Source organism: Microchirus variegatus (genome assembly GCF_963457635.1).
Source record: "Microchirus variegatus genome assembly, chromosome: 5".
Lineage (NCBI taxonomy): Eukaryota > Metazoa > Chordata > Actinopteri > Pleuronectiformes > Soleidae > Microchirus > Microchirus variegatus.
This window is the reverse complement of record NC_139806.1, coordinates 23,733,291-23,752,729: the sequence shown is the minus strand read 5'-3', so window position 1 is coordinate 23,752,729 and position 19,439 is coordinate 23,733,291. Positions and strand designations below refer to the sequence as shown.

General features: G+C 40.1%; 2 protein-coding genes across 2 annotated transcripts; one reads left to right on the top strand and one right to left on the bottom strand.

Moving 5' to 3' along the window:
- Positions 1-3,418: 3,418 nt before the first annotated feature.
- On the top strand, positions 3,419-9,128 carry LOC310927166 (ribonucleoside-diphosphate reductase large subunit; the record flags this gene model as incomplete). Its single annotated transcript, XM_083889451.1, has 17 exons — positions 3,419-3,596; positions 3,719-3,819; positions 3,906-3,965; positions 4,044-4,083; positions 4,171-4,333; positions 4,686-4,827; positions 4,915-4,998; positions 6,021-6,182; positions 6,327-6,406; positions 6,497-6,698; positions 6,839-6,988; positions 7,117-7,338; positions 7,438-7,514; positions 7,609-7,744; positions 8,394-8,489; positions 8,669-8,857; positions 8,937-9,128. The coding sequence occupies exons 1-17, from the start codon at positions 3,431-3,433 to the stop codon at positions 9,126-9,128; spliced, it is 2,262 nt and encodes a 753-aa protein (XP_083745577.1). The 5' UTR covers positions 3,419-3,430.
- Positions 9,129-11,866: 2,738 nt separating this feature from the next.
- Positions 11,867-18,074, bottom strand: LOC310927337 (short transient receptor potential channel 2-like; the record flags this gene model as incomplete). Its single annotated transcript, XM_083889632.1, has 13 exons — positions 11,867-12,741; positions 13,403-13,517; positions 13,617-13,689; positions 13,862-13,989; positions 14,083-14,275; positions 15,342-15,434; positions 15,522-15,684; positions 15,767-15,964; positions 16,244-16,418; positions 16,524-16,688; positions 16,772-16,972; positions 17,066-17,758; positions 18,060-18,074. 13 exons carry the CDS (start codon positions 18,072-18,074, stop codon positions 11,867-11,869), a joined length of 3,087 nt encoding a protein of 1,028 aa, XP_083745758.1.
- Positions 18,075-19,439: the final 1,365 nt, after the last annotated feature.

Genomic DNA, 19,439 nt, shown 5'->3' with positions numbered 1-19,439 from the left:
CATTCACTAAAATAATTTAAATTCACACTCACAGCCTTACAGTACAGTGTCTTATTTGTTTGGAACGTAAACAAATCTATGAAACAAGTTTCACTGTACAATTACAATGATGAAAATTAAAATGTGCATTTCCCTGGAATACGCATATACAAACTGTTCGAGTCCATCTGTGTCTTTCTTTATATTTATTAGAAAATAATATTCATGCTGTTGCCTTTAGTCTGTTTAGTCTTTAGTCATTTCCCAGTTTCTTCAATTCCCTGCCATGTCACCACACACATCTGGATCAGTGCCAGCCCTGGATCACTGAAAACTTTTAAATATGTTCTCCTTTGGCATAACATACAGTACAATGCCAGAAATATTTTTTTCAGTTGTAATGCTCACAAACAGACAAAAACAGTGTGACAAAGACTCAAACCTGCACCTTTTCCTACAAATCAGTCTTAGGAGAGAAAAGGCCCAAATGATGAGTTTTTTTGTTAATACTTCCAAATAAGCAGCTAAATTCACTGATAAAACAGCTTTAACGTCACAAGAACACTAACTAGATTTACAATTAAAGAAGGGGAAATATAATTCAGTTCAGTGTAGAATTAAGCCAAGACAGCTTTAATTCTATAGCACATTTCATACACATTTGCATACATAAAAATGTACGTAATTTAAAATTTGGAAACATAAAAATCTACAATTTGAGCAAAACTCAATCCTAACATCAATAAAACAGAGTACAGAATCTAAAGAAATAGACTAAAGTGCAGCATAAAACTATAATTTACTATAAAATGATTAAAAGTGTACAGTGTAGAAAAATATTAAAATGTAAAGTGCTGTTAAGTGCAGGCAAAAGGGGGTTCAGCTCTGAACCAGTCACTGAATAGACACTTTAAATTAAAATGTTTGTGTGCGTGAAAGTGCTCCATAAATAATATTTACAAGATTAAAATGTATATATAAAATGAAACAACACATTTTAATTAAACATTAAGATTTGAGTATCTTAATTAAACCAGGAACTCTCATATAGTTATTTAAAATATTATCTATCTATCTATCTATCTATCTATCTATCTATCTATCTATCTATCTATCTATCTATCTATCTGTCTGTCTGTCTGTCTGTCTGTCTGTCTGTCTATCTGTCTGTCTATCTGTCTGTCTATCTATCTATCTATCTATCTGTCTGTCTGTCTGTCTGTCTGTCTGTCTGTCTGTCTGTCTATCTGTCTATCTGTCTATCTGTCTACACATAATTACAGGTTTAAAACAAACTGGATCTGTCATTTCGAAATGTCCCGCCGAACGTTCGACCGGAAAAGCAACCGGAAGTTGTCAGAGGCTGGCGCACTGGCTCGTGATTGGCTGAACAGTCTGCCAGCCGGCTTCTCTGATTGGCTAAGCCTCTCTCACAAAGCAGCGTATGCGCTGGTATAAGTGGTTTTCGGGTTGGCGCCTTCACTTGAAGAGAGTGAACAGCGGTGCTGGTCCGGTGTCTCTTTAGGTTACAGTGTAATAACCAGGATACAAAGAAACTACAGTTTGTAACAAGTGTCACCAACCGAGAAGAAAGACGTTTAACGACTGAAAGAACAGCCGCCGTCAGGATGTACGTGATTAAACGAGGTATGGAAGCTGTTTCTATTATTCATTTTTTACTGTAATTGTTAAAAATGTACTTTTCGCGGTCGAGACATGAAACAAAGAGACTGCGGTTAAGGAAGAACAAAAACAGACTCCACTTGTCACAGTTTGTTGTTCTATTTCCTTTTTTTTTATCTCGATAGTTTTGAATACAACACCGTTTTTCCCCTATTTTTTACGTCAAATTAACAATGTTTTTGTTTTCTGGTCACTAGTGTGTGTATGTGTGAGTTTGTCAATAGCAGGTTATCAATTATGTATTATTGTATTGGCGCGAAACAACATTGAACACTTTTTGTTTTGCTCATGAACCGGTTATACAGGTTTTCACTGCTGTTGGCAACTGTGTTAGTTTGATTGTCTTATAGGGCTGAAACAAATACTCTACTAAATTAATCGTCAACTATTTCAGTTTGAGGTTGTTTTTTCATTTTTAAACAGGTGTCTGATTTTCCAGCTTCTTAAATAAATAATTAAAACGGAATAAGTTTGGTCTGTGGGCAAAACAAGATATTTGAGAATTGCTTCATTTCCAGGTTTGAGAAACACAGATTAACATTTTATGGACCAAACAAATTACAATCGATTAATCGGGAGAATAAGAAGGATTATTCAATAAAGAAAATTATTGTATTAGCCATTTTATTTACAAGCCAAAATGTATTTCTTAATTTTTTTGTAATTACCTTTTTTATTTTGTATTTAATATATTTGTTCTCGTTATTATGTAAATTATATATTAAAGACATAAAATATACATTGTATTTTACATTGTAAAACTGCAACTAACGATTATTTTCTCGATTGATCAACGTGAAATATTGATTGGTGTTTACCAAACTTTGAAATTAATTATAAAGTTCTACCAAATGTCTGGATTTGTCTACAAAGCAAAATTATTCAGGTTTTTTATGTCATATGGAGCAAAGAAACCAGAAAATATTCACCTTTAAGAAGCTGAAAACCTGTAAAAAAATAATAGTATCAGTTTGGCAAAATTGTTGGCGATTAGTTTAGTCATCGACTAATCATTGCAGCCCTAAATTGAAGAGTTATTTTTTAAAAAAATGACCAGTCAAATGTTTATTTTCAGATGGCCGCCAGGAGGGAGTTACTTTTGATAAAATCACCTCTCGGATTCAGAAGCTTTGCTATGGACTCAACTCGGACTTTGTGGACGCGGTAAGTTCAAACTGCAACTGCATCTTCTCTGACACTCTGTCAAACTTGATTTGTTTTACAATTCAAACACATCAAGTGCTTCGCCGACGACAAATACACATGCATTTCTTTCCAGCATGTGCGATATTACACTTGTCATCTACTTGGTACAATCCTTTTGGAGCACAAGAATTTCCCCCTCATAAAAACAAAGACACTCACAAACAAACACATCTTTATATATCTATTTCTACACACATATATATATATATATAATATATTATTAAGAAAAGACACAAAAGGTTATAAATAAGTAAGTACATTCACAATCGCTACGGAGTAAAATTGAAGAATCAAGTAAAGACAAATTCACCAGATATTAAAATTTTACAACAATCCTGCAGGTTAATAAATAAGCAGAAAAAAATGCCAAATGTAAATAAGCAAAATAGGGACAAGAAGTCCAGTCTAAGAGCAGGCTTAAAAGATGGGTCTTAAAAATGTCGACACACAATATCGGGTTTAAAGGTGAAGAAAGAATCAGAATGATGAGATAGAACAAAACACGCAATAAGAGTTTAAAATCCTACTATTGTCATCTCTGTCCCTGCAGACCCAGATCACGATGAAGGTGATCCAGGGTCTTTACAGTGGAGTGACCACTGTGGAACTGGACACCCTGGCAGCAGAAACCGCCGCCACCCTCACCACCAAACATCCTGACTACGCCATCCTGGCTGCACGGATCGCTGTGTCTAACCTGCATAAAGAGACCAAGAAAGTGTTCAGCGGTGAGTAAAAGCCGTTAAAACATCATAATGGACGCACATTCATTGTCTCGATCGATACACACCTTGTGTTCTCACAGATGACAAAGTAATCATTTTAAATGTCTTTATTTGTGCTTCTATAGATGTGATGGAAGACCTGTACACATACGTCAACCCATTAAATAAGCGCCATTCTCCAATGATCTCCAAGGAGACGCTGGACATCGTCCTGGAAAACAAGGCTGTATGTCACCTTTGATTTTGTATTACATTTATGTTTTTCGAATGGGGAAAAAAAATGCTAATTATGTTTTACATTCGTCTTTGCAGTGCCTCAACTCGGCCATCATTTACGACAGAGACTTCTCTTACAACTTCTTTGGGTTTAAGGTAATCACTGATCATACAATAAATTCATGGTCTCACTCAAATCCTTCACTCATCTTTCTCATTATTTTGCTTTTGCAGACTCTTGAGCGATCCTATTTGTTGAAGATTAATGGCAAAGGTCAGCGTTAACTTCATTCTTTAGAAGTCTTTTTTTTTTTTTTTTTTTTGGAATGGTTTAGTGAATATTTAAACCGTGTTCCCGCAGTTGCCGAGAGACCTCAGCACATGCTCATGAGAGTGGCTGTCGGGATCCATCAACGGGACATTGACGCGGCCATCGAGACCTACAATTTATTGTCGGAGAAGTGGTTCACCCACGCTTCCCCCACACTGTTCAACGCTGGCACCAACAAGCCACAGCTGTCCAGGTAAGCATTACACCATTACATAGGGTTAGTTTCATGTAATTAGGTCTTTTGTAAAGGTATTATTCTGAATAATGGTGAGGATATCCAATATGTTGATATATATACATATGTTTACATACATATATATCTCAGGAGTGCTTGGGCCGATTTGTATTTTCTGCATCCAACTGTAGATGTCATTTAGTTTCTTCCCCCGTTACATGAGTATAATAAAGAAAAAGGCAAATTCCAAAATATAGTTGTAGCCGATCAAGTGGCCTCCTTTGAAAAGCAAATACAAATCACATACTGTTAATATCAAGTCCATATTGTGTATATTGTGGTAACTTAATGTTTTGTGTCGTTTCTGCAGTTGTTTCTTGCTCACCATGAAGGACGACAGCATCGAGGGCATTTACGACACACTGAAGCAGTGCGCCCTCATCTCCAAATCAGCCGGCGGCATCGGCTTGGCAGTTAGCTGTATCCGATCGACAGGCAGCTACATTGCTGGGGTGAGAAAGAGTAAATATACCATTGGGAACATTAGAATTTACACCTAGTAAAGGTTTATATGACTTAAAGTGGTCTGTGTGTTCCAGACAAATGGCACTTCCAACGGACTGGTCCCTATGCTTCGAGTGTACAACAACACTGCACGCTATGTTGACCAGGGGGGAAACAAGGTAAGACTCACAGTTTGCACAAATGTTCCTCTTGGGACAAAGTGCTTCAACTTTATTATTATTATCCCTGAGGACATTTGATCTGCAGCAGGCAACAAAACGCATGAAAAACAGGAAGACAACAACCAGACATGTGACACTGAACCAGAAACTGTAAAAACTTGCTACACATTGGCAACAGGTGATAAATTAAAAGCAGGGGGAAAAAACTACAGACTACAGTATTAACATAATAAATAAACCGCAATTGTAAATGTACCTTCTACCGCCTTATGTAAAAGTACATAAGGATTCTCGCATTCACAACACTTTCATTTTGATTTTTACATGTTATGACCTCAAAGATATTTAAACTTTAATTAAAAAATGAAATAGTACAATATAAAATACAATACCTTAAATGATATTATTGGATAGCCTATACTAGGTCATTAAATCAGTATATCAGTTGAGCCTGTTATTGGGTTGCCGGTAATGATTTTTAAGATCCAGGTGGTGTCAGTATTGAGCAACACAGTACCGACACAGTATCAATACAGTTTGGGTAATGTGCTGCGACGCATCACTACAGTAAACAAATATTTGAAAACACAGAGAAGCAGAAAAAAGCCTTTGTTGAGCCTCACATGTAGCTCACCTACTACAGGTGTCTTGCAGCTGGGTCTTAGGAAGGCGATGACACTGCTTGGAACCAAATGCACGAGACCAGAGGCAAGACGAAAGGTTCAAGAGTCTTTATTGTTCCCAAACACTTTGTCCTCAAAGTTGGAAATAAAACAAAACTGGCATATGAGGGACTGTAGCACTATATAGGGGAAGAGGGAATCAAGTGCAGGTGTGAGTGATGACTGAGGATCACCAGGTGAAGTGCATGAGGTAATTAGGGGAGGCGCGTCAAGGCAGATGAAGTGCCAGCATGACAGGAAGACATGAACGTTTACCAAAATAAAAGGGGAAGTGAAAACAAGCCCGACACCAACATGTGACATGAAACTTAAACTCACTGTGTTCATTGTGTACAGAGACCTGGAGCCTTCGCCGTGTACCTGGAGCCGTGGCATTTCGATGTATTTGACTTCTTAGAGTTGAAGAAGAACACGGGTAAAGAGGAGCAGAGGGCCAGAGACCTGTTCTTCGCTATGTGGATCCCAGACCTCTTCATGAAGAGAGTGGAAAGCAATCAGGTGACTAGTGAAGGCTTTCTGTACAAGGGCTGAACAGTTTATGGCATTTGGGGATTATTATTCCCTTCTATTTGTCTTGTCTTTTAACAAGGAAACATGGAACTCAAATTAATGACAAATCCAATCACATTCTGTATTTTACAGGACTGGTCTCTGATGTGTCCCGGTGAGTGTCCTGGGTTAGAAGAGTGCTGGGGAAAGGAATTTGAAGAACTATACACAAGGTAATAAAAATCAGCACACACACACGCAAACTTTGCTCTCAACAAGTAAGACATTTCCTCAGCGTTAATGCGTCTCCTCGATGTCCTCAGATATGAAAAGGAGGGCCGGGCCAAGCGCGTGGTGAAGGCTCAGCAGGTGTGGTACGCCATCATCGAGTCGCAGACGGAGACGGGGACGCCGTACATGCTGTACAAGGACGCGTGCAACGGGAAGAGCAACCAGCAGAATCTGGGCACCATCAAATCCAGCAATCTGTGCACAGAGATAGTGGAGTACACCAGCGACGACGAGGTGAGGCTTCATGCTTAGCTTGTTTCTCGAAACCTAAAAGGATAGTTCAGTGTTTTTGTGGAGGTAGAGGTAGTAGTAGTAGTAGTAGTAGTGCTTGAAGAGAGCAAGTCAAAAACTATCTATCTATTTTGTTGTTTCAGGTTGCAGTGTGTAACCTGGCATCCATCGCACTCAACATGTACGTCACTCCAGAAAAGACCTTTGACTTTCAAAAGCTTGCTTCCGTCACCAAAGTCATCGTCAAAAACCTGAACAAGATTATTGAAATCAACTACTACCCAGTCCCTGAGGTATTTTCCTTTATCAAATGTTCAATTTTTACTCACCACACAGCGCAGTCTTGTGTGTTCCAGTAAATATCCCCATTGTGGGACTAATAAAGGATTATATTTATAATTTTCTCTGTTTTGCTGCACAGGCGGAAAGGTCAAACAAACGTCACAGGCCAATTGGAATCGGCGTGCAGGGTCTGGCTGATGCCTTCATCCTCATGCGATATCCGTTTGAAAGCCCAGAGGCCCAGTTGCTGAACATTCAGATCTTTGAGACCATCTACTACTCTGCACTGGAGGCCAGCTGTGAGCTGGCAGAGAAGCTCGGCCCTTACCAAACCTACGCCGGTTCTCCTGTCAGCAAGGGAGTGAGTAGATTTCACACCGTCTTAAATCCTTTGCGGGGTCGACGTTGAGCAGATGGGGCTCATGTCCTAATGTGGTTTTTTTTGTATTTTGTTTTTCAGATCCTTCAGTTTGATATGTGGGGTAAAACACCAACGGATTTGTTGGACTGGAGCGCACTGAAGGAGAAAATTGCAAAGTAAGTTTTCATGAGTGTATCTTATATTTGCTGTGTGTAAAGATTGTAGCACGTCCCTGACTCTTTGCCCTCCCTTACCACTGTGTGTTCTCAGACACGGCGTGAGGAACAGTCTGCTCTTGGCCCCGATGCCGACAGCCTCCACCGCCCAGATACTTGGTAACAACGAGTCCATCGAGCCGTACACCAACAACATCTACACCCGCAGGGTGCTCTCAGGAGAGTTTCAGGTTAGCACTAAAGTCATTTTAAACCTTAACCCTTTTGTTACCAACCTGTCGTCACCTACAGGATTAGACTTCTCATTACCGTAGCTCCTAGACTGTTTATGATTTGTGATAGAATTAAAAATGATGGACTGGTGATCTGTCCAGGGTGTGACCCCGCATTTTGCCCTATGTCCGCTGAGAGGCGACCCTGATGTGGAGGATAGAGCAGTGGAAGATCCATGAATGGATATCGGAAAGCAGAGAAATAGAGCTTTGCGCCCATAAACTTGTCATTACGGTAGTCCTCAAGACATCTGCGGAACAACCGTCCAATCACAGACCAGATTGACCAGTGAGTCACACGTTTGTGACGTCAAATTCTCAGTATCGTAATTCCTAAATGTTTGAATAACTGCCAAATATCAAAAGTGAAAGTTATCTTGCCGCCAACGGCGCATTTCCATTAAACAGTTAGAGGTTGGTATTAGTCACATCGTTTATCCATTACAATAGTACCTCCTCAATGTGGGCGGGGTCGCCATAGCATGAATGCATGAAACTGCCATGACGCTGTCATGTCTACGGAATCATTAGAATCAGTTCATAACGGATATTTTCACCTCAGCTTTAAAAGGAACATGTGCTAAGTGTTCATTTGTGCCTCTTACAGATTGTAAATCCTCACCTGCTCAAGGACCTCACAGAGAGAGGACTGTGGAGCGATGAAATGAAGAACCAGCTGATCGCTCAGAACGGCTCCATCCAGGTAAGGAGTCAGAAATGAATCAAGTATAACATTCAACCACTAAAACTCATTTTGGTTATAGAGCTTTTACATACTGATGTATTAACCATTCCAGAACCATTGTTAAATGTAGTTAATTTAGGGCAGCTGTGTATCATTAGAGTGGTGGTTTGATATTCAAATGTCTGACTTGTCCACAGGATATAGCAGAGATTTCTGATGATCTGAAGCAGCTGTATAAAACCGTGTGGGAAATCTCCCAGAAGACTGTCCTGAAGATGGCAGCAGATCGCGGCGCCTACATTGACCAGAGCCAGTCACTCAACATCCATATCGCTGAGCCGAACTATGGCAAACTAACCAGCATGCACTTTTATGGTTGGAAGTTGGTAAGTCAGCACTGACGCGTCACGGTCTACTGTAAGTCCAAGAAACATATTTATTAAGCGTGTGCTCCTTCTTCTGCAGGGCCTGAAAACTGGCATGTATTACCTGAGGACGAAACCCGCCGCCAAGCCCATTCAGTTCACGCTGAACAAGGAGAAACTAAAGGAGGCCCAGTCCACCACGAGTGTGGAGGAGGAGAGCAAAGAGCAAAACACTGCTGCCATGGTTTGTTCCTTAGCGAACAAAGACGAGTGCCTGATGTGTGGCTCCTAACTCTTCCAAGTACACTTTCTGTATATACCTGTCTAAACCACAGCTCTTTCCATCAAACATGATTTTTTATTTGTATATGATGTCATCACAGTGTATTTTTTACATATCTGCTACCTTGTGTGCAGTCTTTATTTAAATATTTCTGAATTTTCCTCATGATGTGTATCGATGGGGGTTAGGGTTTTATAAATTCATTGTTGTAATAAGTGGGTCACACACTCATAATCGTCAAGGTGGTTTGTCTTTTGTATAAGGTGCATGGGAAATCAAATTGTTTTGTATAATTTAAGTCTCAATGTGTTATTAACTCTAGTTATTTGTCCTGACAGTTTGAATAAATCAATCTTATGCACACACATTCCTATTTCCTAATACTGTATACAACTAAGACATGAAAGTAAGATTCCATCACACATGGAAGAAAGGAATTGTAAACATTGACTCCCTCTGTTTGAATCAAAACTTTAAAAAATCAGCATACTTTAATTGCATTGTCCTATTTTATTTTTTTAAACTTTGATCTGCTGTTTTATTATTATTATTACTATCATTATTTCCTGTTAAATGTCTTTGGGTGTTCTGAAAGGTGCTTATAAATAAAATGTATTATAATTATTATATATGTGTAATACATACATATATATGCACACACATATATTCACCTATAACTAAACTTAATTTTTTATTGCAATTATAGTAATTATATATATGTATATACATATATTATAATTGCAATACAAGTTACTGATACTGGTAATTAATAGACACAATTTAATGAATGAAATATGCCAGATTTAATAATTAGATAAAAAGAAAATGAACCAGAAATTGAAAGAGGTCACACATACACAGAAGTAAAACTTAATTTAAAAACACACACTGACTGGATTTTCACTTTTCACAGTTTCACTTAATTTGCAGAGATTATTATGCCAAATAAGAACGAGTAAGTGTCCGTACGATGATGATGATGGTGTCGCTTGTTTTCTCGGAAATGCGATGGAGTCTTTAGGGACGTGCGAGCTGCTGTAACACCGTGGTTATTGTCTGGTGACAGAAAACACCTGTGTGACATGAAATTAGTCAAATAAAATAACTATTAAAATAGAAGTGTTGCACCTTTTGAACTATTGAAGAATTAAAAAACAGGCTCATGACATCTATAAAGAAAAGTGGAAACAGTGATGACACCAGTGAAGTGATTCTGTAACAAAGAGTGAGGTGTTTTTCCCGCCGAGCAGTCTGGGTGTTGCAGTGTGAGCCTTTGGGCCCCGAGACGCTGCGGGCAATTGATTAATGAAGCGGTGTGTGTTCATGCATGCGACCACATGGGAGCAGTGGGTGTAACGCAAGCTGAGACCTGTGCTGTCACACTGTGGCTCCAGGTGTCGGCGCACTGAAAAGAAATGAACCCTGAATATGATAACCTCAGTGCAGACATTCTCCTACACGCAGACGTCGAGTGTCTGAGATACACAGAGACACGGAGGCAGATGTGATTGTGAAGTGTTTAATTCCTTTAGAAAGCAGACGTTTACTGCAAAACGGAAATGGACACGGCTAATTTAAGTGAAAACAAACCCAGAGTGACTGAACCTAGTGAATGAGAAGCTACTGTAACTCTTTCAAATTATCCTCACCTCCATATTTTTACTAATTTTACTATATTATGTGGTTTAAAGGGGGACCGTATCTATGATCCCCAGGTCCTATGTTCCCCGCTTTGGATGTGACCGGGGAACATAGGACCCTTTCTCTAAAAAAGGGTCCTATGTTCCCCACTGTTTACCCAAAGGGTCCTATGTTCCCCGCTTTGTATGTGACCGGGGAACATAGGACCCTTTCTCTAAAAAAGGGTTCTATGTTCCCCGCTGTTCACCCAAAAGGACCCTACCCCTAACCCTAACCCTAACCCCAACCCGAACCCCAACCCTTACCCTTACCCTAACCCTAACCCTAACCCTAACCCTAGCCCTAGTCCTAGCCCTACCCCTACCCCTACCCCTACCCCTTTACCCTGGAGCTCCACACCCAGGCTTCCACAAAGTGGGGAACATAGGACCCTTTTTTAAAAAAAAAGGTCCTATGTTTCCCGGGTCCTATGTTCCCCGATCGGGGAACATAGGACCTGGGAAACATAGGTATGACCCCGTTTAGGGACACTTGTAAAGAACCTTTGATGCTAACCTTCAGCTAGCATCAAAACTCAAAGATGTTTAGTTTGTCTAACTGGTAAACGGTGCCTGGACTCCGGTGTCGCGGCACAAAAACATGACGTCATGCGCATCTTTTTCCGGTCAGTCGTCATGGAAACGCGTCGCGCGTTAACCTCCAGCTAGCATCAAAATCCAAAGATGTTTAATTTGTCCATTGTTGGCTGTTATCTTCAGGGGAAAGTTGAAAGGTGAAATACGCCCCAATGTTTTTCAAATTCCATGGGTAAATGATAAAATTAAGCGGCCTCTGTAGAACTGACTCAGCTCCTGATATACATTTAAAATAGTGCTTTGGCGCCATGACGCGTTTCCATGACGGCAGCTGAGACTTTACTGACTGCAATGATTGGTAGACGGCGGTAGGTGGCGCCACATGCCAAAAAAAACATATATATTTTTTTACCATCTTTATCTCTTTCACTATCAGATTGAAGGTTTCTAAAACCAATCCCTCTCCTCAAATATTGGACATGGTGACCGAAAGAGCCTAAGTCTGACCTTTTAAAACGGGCGTGGCAGAGGTTATGGTCTCACTAGTGTGCCGTCAATCGATTCCTCCCCCTCTTGTGAACCAAACCCTGTGTCCTTGGAGCTGCTGCTGCCTGTTGGCGACGGAATTATCTTGTTGCCGGATTTTTTGTGAATCTCGGCGTCGCCGCCCGTCTTGGCTACGTCTCGCTCGTGCTTCATTCCCTTCATCCACTTGGGCTCGGCCTTCCTTTCTTGCAGCTCTATGTCCTTGAACTTGTTTTCGAATCGTTTCGCGTTCGTCTTTTCGTTGTCGAGTTGGACGTCGTCTGCTTGCTCTGCGGCTTTCTCCACCTGGTTTTCGCCCACTGCGGTCCCTGACAGTTTCTCGACTTTCCCGACCTTCTCATCCTGTGAAGCCTCAAATTTCACCTTTCTGTCAACATTACTGACACTTGCTCCTGCTGCTCCCTCCTCTTTAACTTCCTCTCTTTTATTTTCTGCTTCCACCTTCAATTCCTCCTTTTTCTCTGTCTCTTTTTCATCTCCTGTCTCTGCTTTAGCTCTGCCTTCCTCCATCTTTACCACATCACAGTCTGTTTCCTTCTTTGTCTCCTCTGCTTCACATGTGGCCACCTGATTCTGCTGTGTGCCTGACTCCTCTTTTGTGTCAGCGTCACCTTTATCCACCTCTTCCTCTTCCTCGTGCACCGTCACTTGAAGTGCTGCGTTGTTGTCCTCAATACTGCTGTTAAAGCCTCTGAAGTTGTTCTTGGCACCGATGATGTATTTCCCCAGTATGGAGGAGCCATCCTTTTTCGATGCATCATTTCCAAAGTTTTCATCCACCAGACACTGCTGGATCACTTTCATGTCGCCGTGCATCCTGATGACCGCTTTGCTCAGCTCAGTGATGCGATTTCCAATGTCTGAGGGAAAAGAAAAGTCCAGTCACAACACTGCATTCAGACTTTTTTTTAAAGGTGCCATATGTAAGAATGTGGCCAAAAACGGTTCAAACATTCAAATTCAAAATACAGAGGTCTTTTAGGTTTCGTTTTCTGACGTAACTGGCAACCCGTGTTTGCTCGGCAGCTGAGACTCTACTGACTGCAATGATTGGTAGACGGCGGTAGGTGGCGCCACATGCCATTTTTTTTTATTTCAAAACATGAACATGATTTGCAGTCTGCAAAATATTTTTTTTTATGCAAATATTTTGGCTGTACTGTTGTTGTTGGTGAGTTCAGTTTGCTATATGATTATTATTCCTGAGTCTCTGTGACATATTAGGAGGATTTTATGGCCAGTTGATTTAGATTTATTACATAATGCACCTTTAAATTAGTAAAACATCTTGCAAACATCTAACCAGCCAATGAAATGGCGTCAAATCAACACATTTAAATGCAAAGCTATGGTCAAGATGACCTCACACTGAGCAACAGAATGAGGCAGAAATGTGATTTAGTTGACTTTGAACGTAGCGTGTTACCAGCTAGAAAATGCTGATCTTATGCCATTTTCATGCATCTCTGGGGGAATGGTCAGAAAATGAGAAAATATCCAGTTTTCTATAGTAACTGTTACCTTTCCTCTTGGTCTCCTCAAACTCCCTGCGAGCCGACTCAATGTAGCGCTGCACCAGAGCCCGGATCACCTGCTGCCGGTAAGGTAACTGGGCGTCCTCACCTCCTTTATCGTTCTTATGTAGCACAGTTGTTTGAATGAGCAAATAAAAAAATAAAAAAATAAATAGTTATCTGGCTGCAAATGTACAGATTTCTGTTAAACACAGACTTACCATAGAGGCTAAAGGCGGATATTTGTCCTCAGGTTTGCATGAGCAGCAGCAGCAAATTCGCCTGAAGATTCCCCTGGAGTATAATTTCATTGAATTAATAATATAGAATTAAAAAAAATTAAATACAATAAATACATTAAAATAAAATAAAAAAATAATAATACATTTAAAAAAAATAATAATAAAACAATTAAATAATAATAATAAAAAAATGTCTTTGCAGGTTAAAAGTGTTTTGAACTCACCTAATGACGTAATAGAAAGCTTTGGGTGAGGGGATGATGTTGAAGGGCACAGGCATGGTGAGGCCCTCTCTGAAGTAACTGAGGTACAGTTTTGACCGAGCAAATTTCCACTCTACATCTGCGTCATCCTGGAATAGACACGTTGAGATGTTCAGCAGTCTTTATCTCACGCTGTTGTTGTTGTTGTTGTTATTGTTTTTGTGACAGAAAGACCTCTTTACCTCGATTTTCTGGAAGGAGTTGGTGATCATAGCAATGAGCATGTTGAGCAGAACGATGACGATGACGAGCGTGAAGATGCCGTACAGGATCCTGCCCACAAACTCTGCCAACACAAACTGTGGCATGTCTACGTAGTCCTGGTTGGCCACGCCAAACATGGTCCAGAACAGGAAGTGGAATGTCTCATTAAACCTGTAGGAATGTCAAATGTTGTTTTACAGATTCCATTTTTTGAACACCACTGAAATCAATATTATTGCATTTTCCAGGTAGAACTTTCAACAATAAATGAGCATCAACAGCCAAAGCTACAAGAAACCCTTTAAAATATTTCCAATATTGATGTATTAATAACTTGTGTATTGGGGAAGTACCAGTTTTAAGGAATAAACGCTGTTTTGTGAGAAATTGTTGAGATTGAGAGCAGTCAATGCTATTACTCGGCTCAGCCATTCAAAAAAAATGTAAGAATGTTGTGGCCAATTTTCAATACTGAAAGCCCAACAAAACTCAAAATGATACGTTATTTATTTCCTTAAGATGCAGAACGTAACGTGAAATTTGAGTCAGGCTTCTTTATAGTAGTTGGATATTTTGTGATGTTTGTAACATACAAACTTTTCTACATTTAGACTACAAAACACTATAATTATTAATTAATTAATTAATTAATTAATTAATTAATTAATTAATTAATTAATTAATTAATTAAATGTGTTATTAAATGTGTCATTAAAAATTAAATGTGTTATTAAATGTGTAATTACTTAATTAAAATACCTAAAATACATCATTATTTCACTATTTAATTAATTATTTCATGGTCAGAAAGTGCCAAAATTAAATAAATAAATGTGCATTAATTAATTAATTAATTAAATGTGTCATAAATTCTCTAACTGAAATTAATTAATGACACATTTAATAACACATTTAATTAATTAATGACACATTTATTTATTTAATTTTGGAACTTTCCGTCCTCCATAAACCTGTTCCCATAAATGCAACTATTAGCAATTAATCCTACGCAATTACAGAATCAAAAGCAATCCTAAATATTTGAGGAGTATTTAATGGAAAAAAACCTAGAACAGAATAAAAAAATAATAATCTTTTGTTTATGTAGTTTTATGACTTATGTGGCACACACTTCCCTGAATCCCTGCTCTAGCTCTTGGAAAATATTTGCAGCTGACCTAATTCTTCCTGGGTGAACTCATTCAGCTGTGGCCTCTCAGGATCAACAGGCTCCTACCTGCCGAGATGTGGAGAGATGACGTAGGGGACATAGACGTTGTTGATGCCACAGAGGAAGGCTGTTCCGATGATCATCAATATAAACATGAATCTGGAAAAAAAAGAGAAAAAAGTCAGGTGTCATGTGACCTGAATTCCCAAAATATAGTGCAGCAGGAACATTTTAAAGTGACTGTACCTCATCATATCATCAATCATCTTCCCAATAGAGATCTGCAGGGTTCCTAGTGACTCATGGGCTGGAAGGATATACGCCAGCCGTGTGAAGCTCAGCATGCTGGTCACCGCAAACAGCACCTCTGCAATCAGCTGAGGATCCTCCTGGTGCCAGTCGTTACGCACTGCAGGAAAAGGTCACACAGCCACTTAGTCCGAAGAGCATGAACAACAGAACGACTAGTCACAATTGGGCTGTCGCCTCACCAGTCTGTGTGAAATAAACACACTCGTCATTGCTATGATCGTGGCAGAGGATGTAACCCTTCAGCACGATAAGCACGCGCAGCGCAAACGATGCCAAGTACATGCTGAGCACCATCATGTCCAAGCAGTTCCACCAATCCAGGAAGTAACTCCGCAGCCCCTCGATCCACACTTCCTTACACTCGTACCAGAAGAATCCTGCATGTGACAGCACAGAACGAGCCTCCTTTAAAACATATTTTCAGGTGTGATTTGTTACATCAAGGAAGGAAGTACAGTGGCCTCTGGATACCAGGATTTTCTTTTTCATTTGCGTGGTTACCTTCCGCATCATAACAGTTTTGGAAACATGGCAACACACAATGGTGGCCTCCTTAAAGGCCCTTGCATAAATGACCAAAAATGGATAGAATGTTCAATGTCTGCCATTAGACTATCTAGAGTTACACACTGGACCTTTGAAACACAGAAACATACCAACCACCCACACCATGTGGAAGGAGCTGTGAAGGATGTTCTGATGTCGGGAGGCAAATTTGTCTCGATACAACTCCATTGTTATTGATTCTCCGAGTAACGTGATGAGAAACCACAGATAAGAGGCAGAGTGAAGAAGAAACTTGATCACAGGAATCCTCAGGATCTTTCCTAACTGGTGAACACACACACACACAAGAACGTCAGCCCCCCCAATGTTGTACCACTTGATCGGAACATTGAAGAAACATCTATTTTGGAGTTTTTCTGTTACTGTGACCTTTGACTTTGGTGCAATCCAGTAGATAAGGCAGAGGAGGGGCATGGTGATAAAGATGCCTACAGAGACAAACAGCTTCCAGACCGTCCTGCTGCCTCTCCAGCCTGACAGGTGTCCACACCAGATGGATGAAAGCACCTGCTGGCAGATTGGGTGTGCCACAAACTAGACAAAAACACAGAGGGAGAAATTATGGATCAAGTGGCATCTTTGCTCATTTCTGCACAAGAGTTTGTGCATCTGGTCACCTGCTTCTGGTTGTAGTTGACAGCAAGTCGCAGCCGTGAAAGGTTGGGAATTCCCTCCTCGAAGGCCTGCTCGTCCATGTCATCCTGGCTGTCGTTTCCACAGCTGTTGAGGATTGTGGTCACCTCGCTCTGGTTGCGACACATACCCAGCAACTCGACAGCAAACTCCTGACAGAGCTCCTCCAGGCCCAGGTACTGAGGCTGCAGGGGAGAGGAACACAGCCAAAGTCGAGCAACAACACAAGATACCCAATGTGGACAGTAAGCCTGGATTATCGAGAAATGGCCTCAGACCTTGAACTCCGGCTCTTTCTGCGACAGTTTACGGAGCTCTCTGCTGAGACCGAAAGCAGTGAGCATGGCATCATCAGAGGTGACGGACAAGTAAGCTCGACTGGCGATGCCACGGTAGGTGTTGATACGAGACAAGGAGAACTTCAGCAAGTCATACTGTCGCCCGTTTCGACACTCCAGGCAGGTGCAGGATATCTTATGTGGCCATGGGATAATGTGACCTTTTTGGGAGAGCATGGCCACGATTTCATACAGGTCCTTCTGGCAGGCTAAGGTCAGAGGCGTCACTCCAGGGGCAAACTGGGAGTTGTCAATAGAGTGGTCAAAGATGGCCTGAGAAAAGGAGTGCACGTCCATCTTGTTGCCTTTCTCTTGGTCAAGGCGGTCCAGCAGACGCTTCACCACCCTGGGTTGGTTGGTGTCTACGGCGACCAGCAGAGCCTCGTGAATTTGTCGGAAGTCAAACTTGACCCCCTGCAAGAGGGCGTCCATGGCATCCTCATTGCCCAGGCGGATGGACAGATTAAGGGCCTCCCTCCACTGTCGGTCCTCGGATTCATCCAGCTGACGGATGATGCCATCACCGATCTGCAGCAGTCCACATATAATCTCGACTTTCCCTTCCTGAATGGCACCGATGAGCTGCGGAGGGAACTGCATCTTCTTGTTCATGATCTCCCGCCATTGTTCCGGCTGAAGGACAGTACAGGTCAGTCAGCAGCAGCATTGGAAACACAGAAATGCTAATTAATCAATCGAATGTCTGCAAACAAATACGACAGCACAAAAACTGATTCTTTAAAAGCAAAATAAAATGGAGAGGTTATATAACAGTACAAGACGAGACACCTTCTACACGAGTTTAGGACTCTAGCCAACTAGAATGATCAAATACAGCCACTTACAGGATAACTGCAGTGCATTACATTTAGATTTCCTGGTCTATTGAATGACACATTTAAAACATTTTGTAAAAAACAGAATATCTGCTTACCGTGAGGTTTTCCATTCCTTATTACAAAACGGCAGCAGTGAGCTTTGGTCCAAATGGGAAAACGCGATCACATCCTCCAGAGAAATGAAAAATATGTTTTTTTGTTGGGGTTTTCTTCACCAGCTATTTTGATCTTCAGAGATAAAGGTGTAAGACATCTGTATATTTCACAAGCGGCTCCTATCAGTGGACTGAGCACTTCAGTGCCCTGCAATCATGTGCTACCAGCTGACTGCATGAAACCAGCACCCGCACACTCAATAACACTCTTCAAGTCCCCTATGGGGCAAAGGCCAATTAAAACTCAAAGTGTTTCATGCTCGACTGAGCTCAAACCAACACTGTTTCTTCATTCAAACAGGAATTAACTCTGGTCTCCCCGTTGGAAACAGTGCCACGGTACAATTAGGATAACGGATACTGAACAGGCAGCAGCTGTCATCACACGACCCCAGAGGAGTTCTGATCCGTGGAAACAACAAGAAGCTTCAAGTAAAATATTTTTTGATTATTCTTATTAGGTCTGCTTTCTAATCTGGTTTGACTTTCTGGTAATTCTTCATCTTCAAGGGAATATTTTAATACCATCTTATCTATTAACTTTCATCTGCTGGTGCACTTATGTTCAGTCATTTTAGATGTACAACAACATAAGTTTGGACCAAATGCCCATTATATTCACGTGTCAACAGTGCTTTTCATACTCCTGTAGTCTGCAAACACTCATCATTAATGTCTGCCTGTCATTATAAAATACTTACTCTATGGAGCAAATGTCATTTCAATGTTAACTACTGCACAGATTAGAATGTATACACGGGTCTTCTTTTGCAGAGTTGAACATACTGTTGTCCAGCAGAGGGAGCAAAAGGGCAAATGTGTGCTTTTAAAAAACATCATGAATTAAGTTGATAATGATTCTTATTAATATATACATACATATACGTATATATGTAAACGTATATACACACACATATGTACATATATATATACATACATACACATATATATATATATATACACACACATATATATACATACACACACATACACACACATATATACATAAATATATGTACACATACATATACACACATATATATATATACATATATATACATATACACACACACACATATATATATATATATATATATATACACATGTATATAAATACAAATACATATATACACATACATATATATATATATATACACACACATATATATAAATAAATATGTGTATATATATGTATATATATATATACATATATATACACACACATATATACATAAAGAAAATACCCAAGCCCCTATGGAAAAAGTACAAAAACCGTTTTAGATTTTCAAAAGAAATATTTACTACATAGAGGAAGTACTT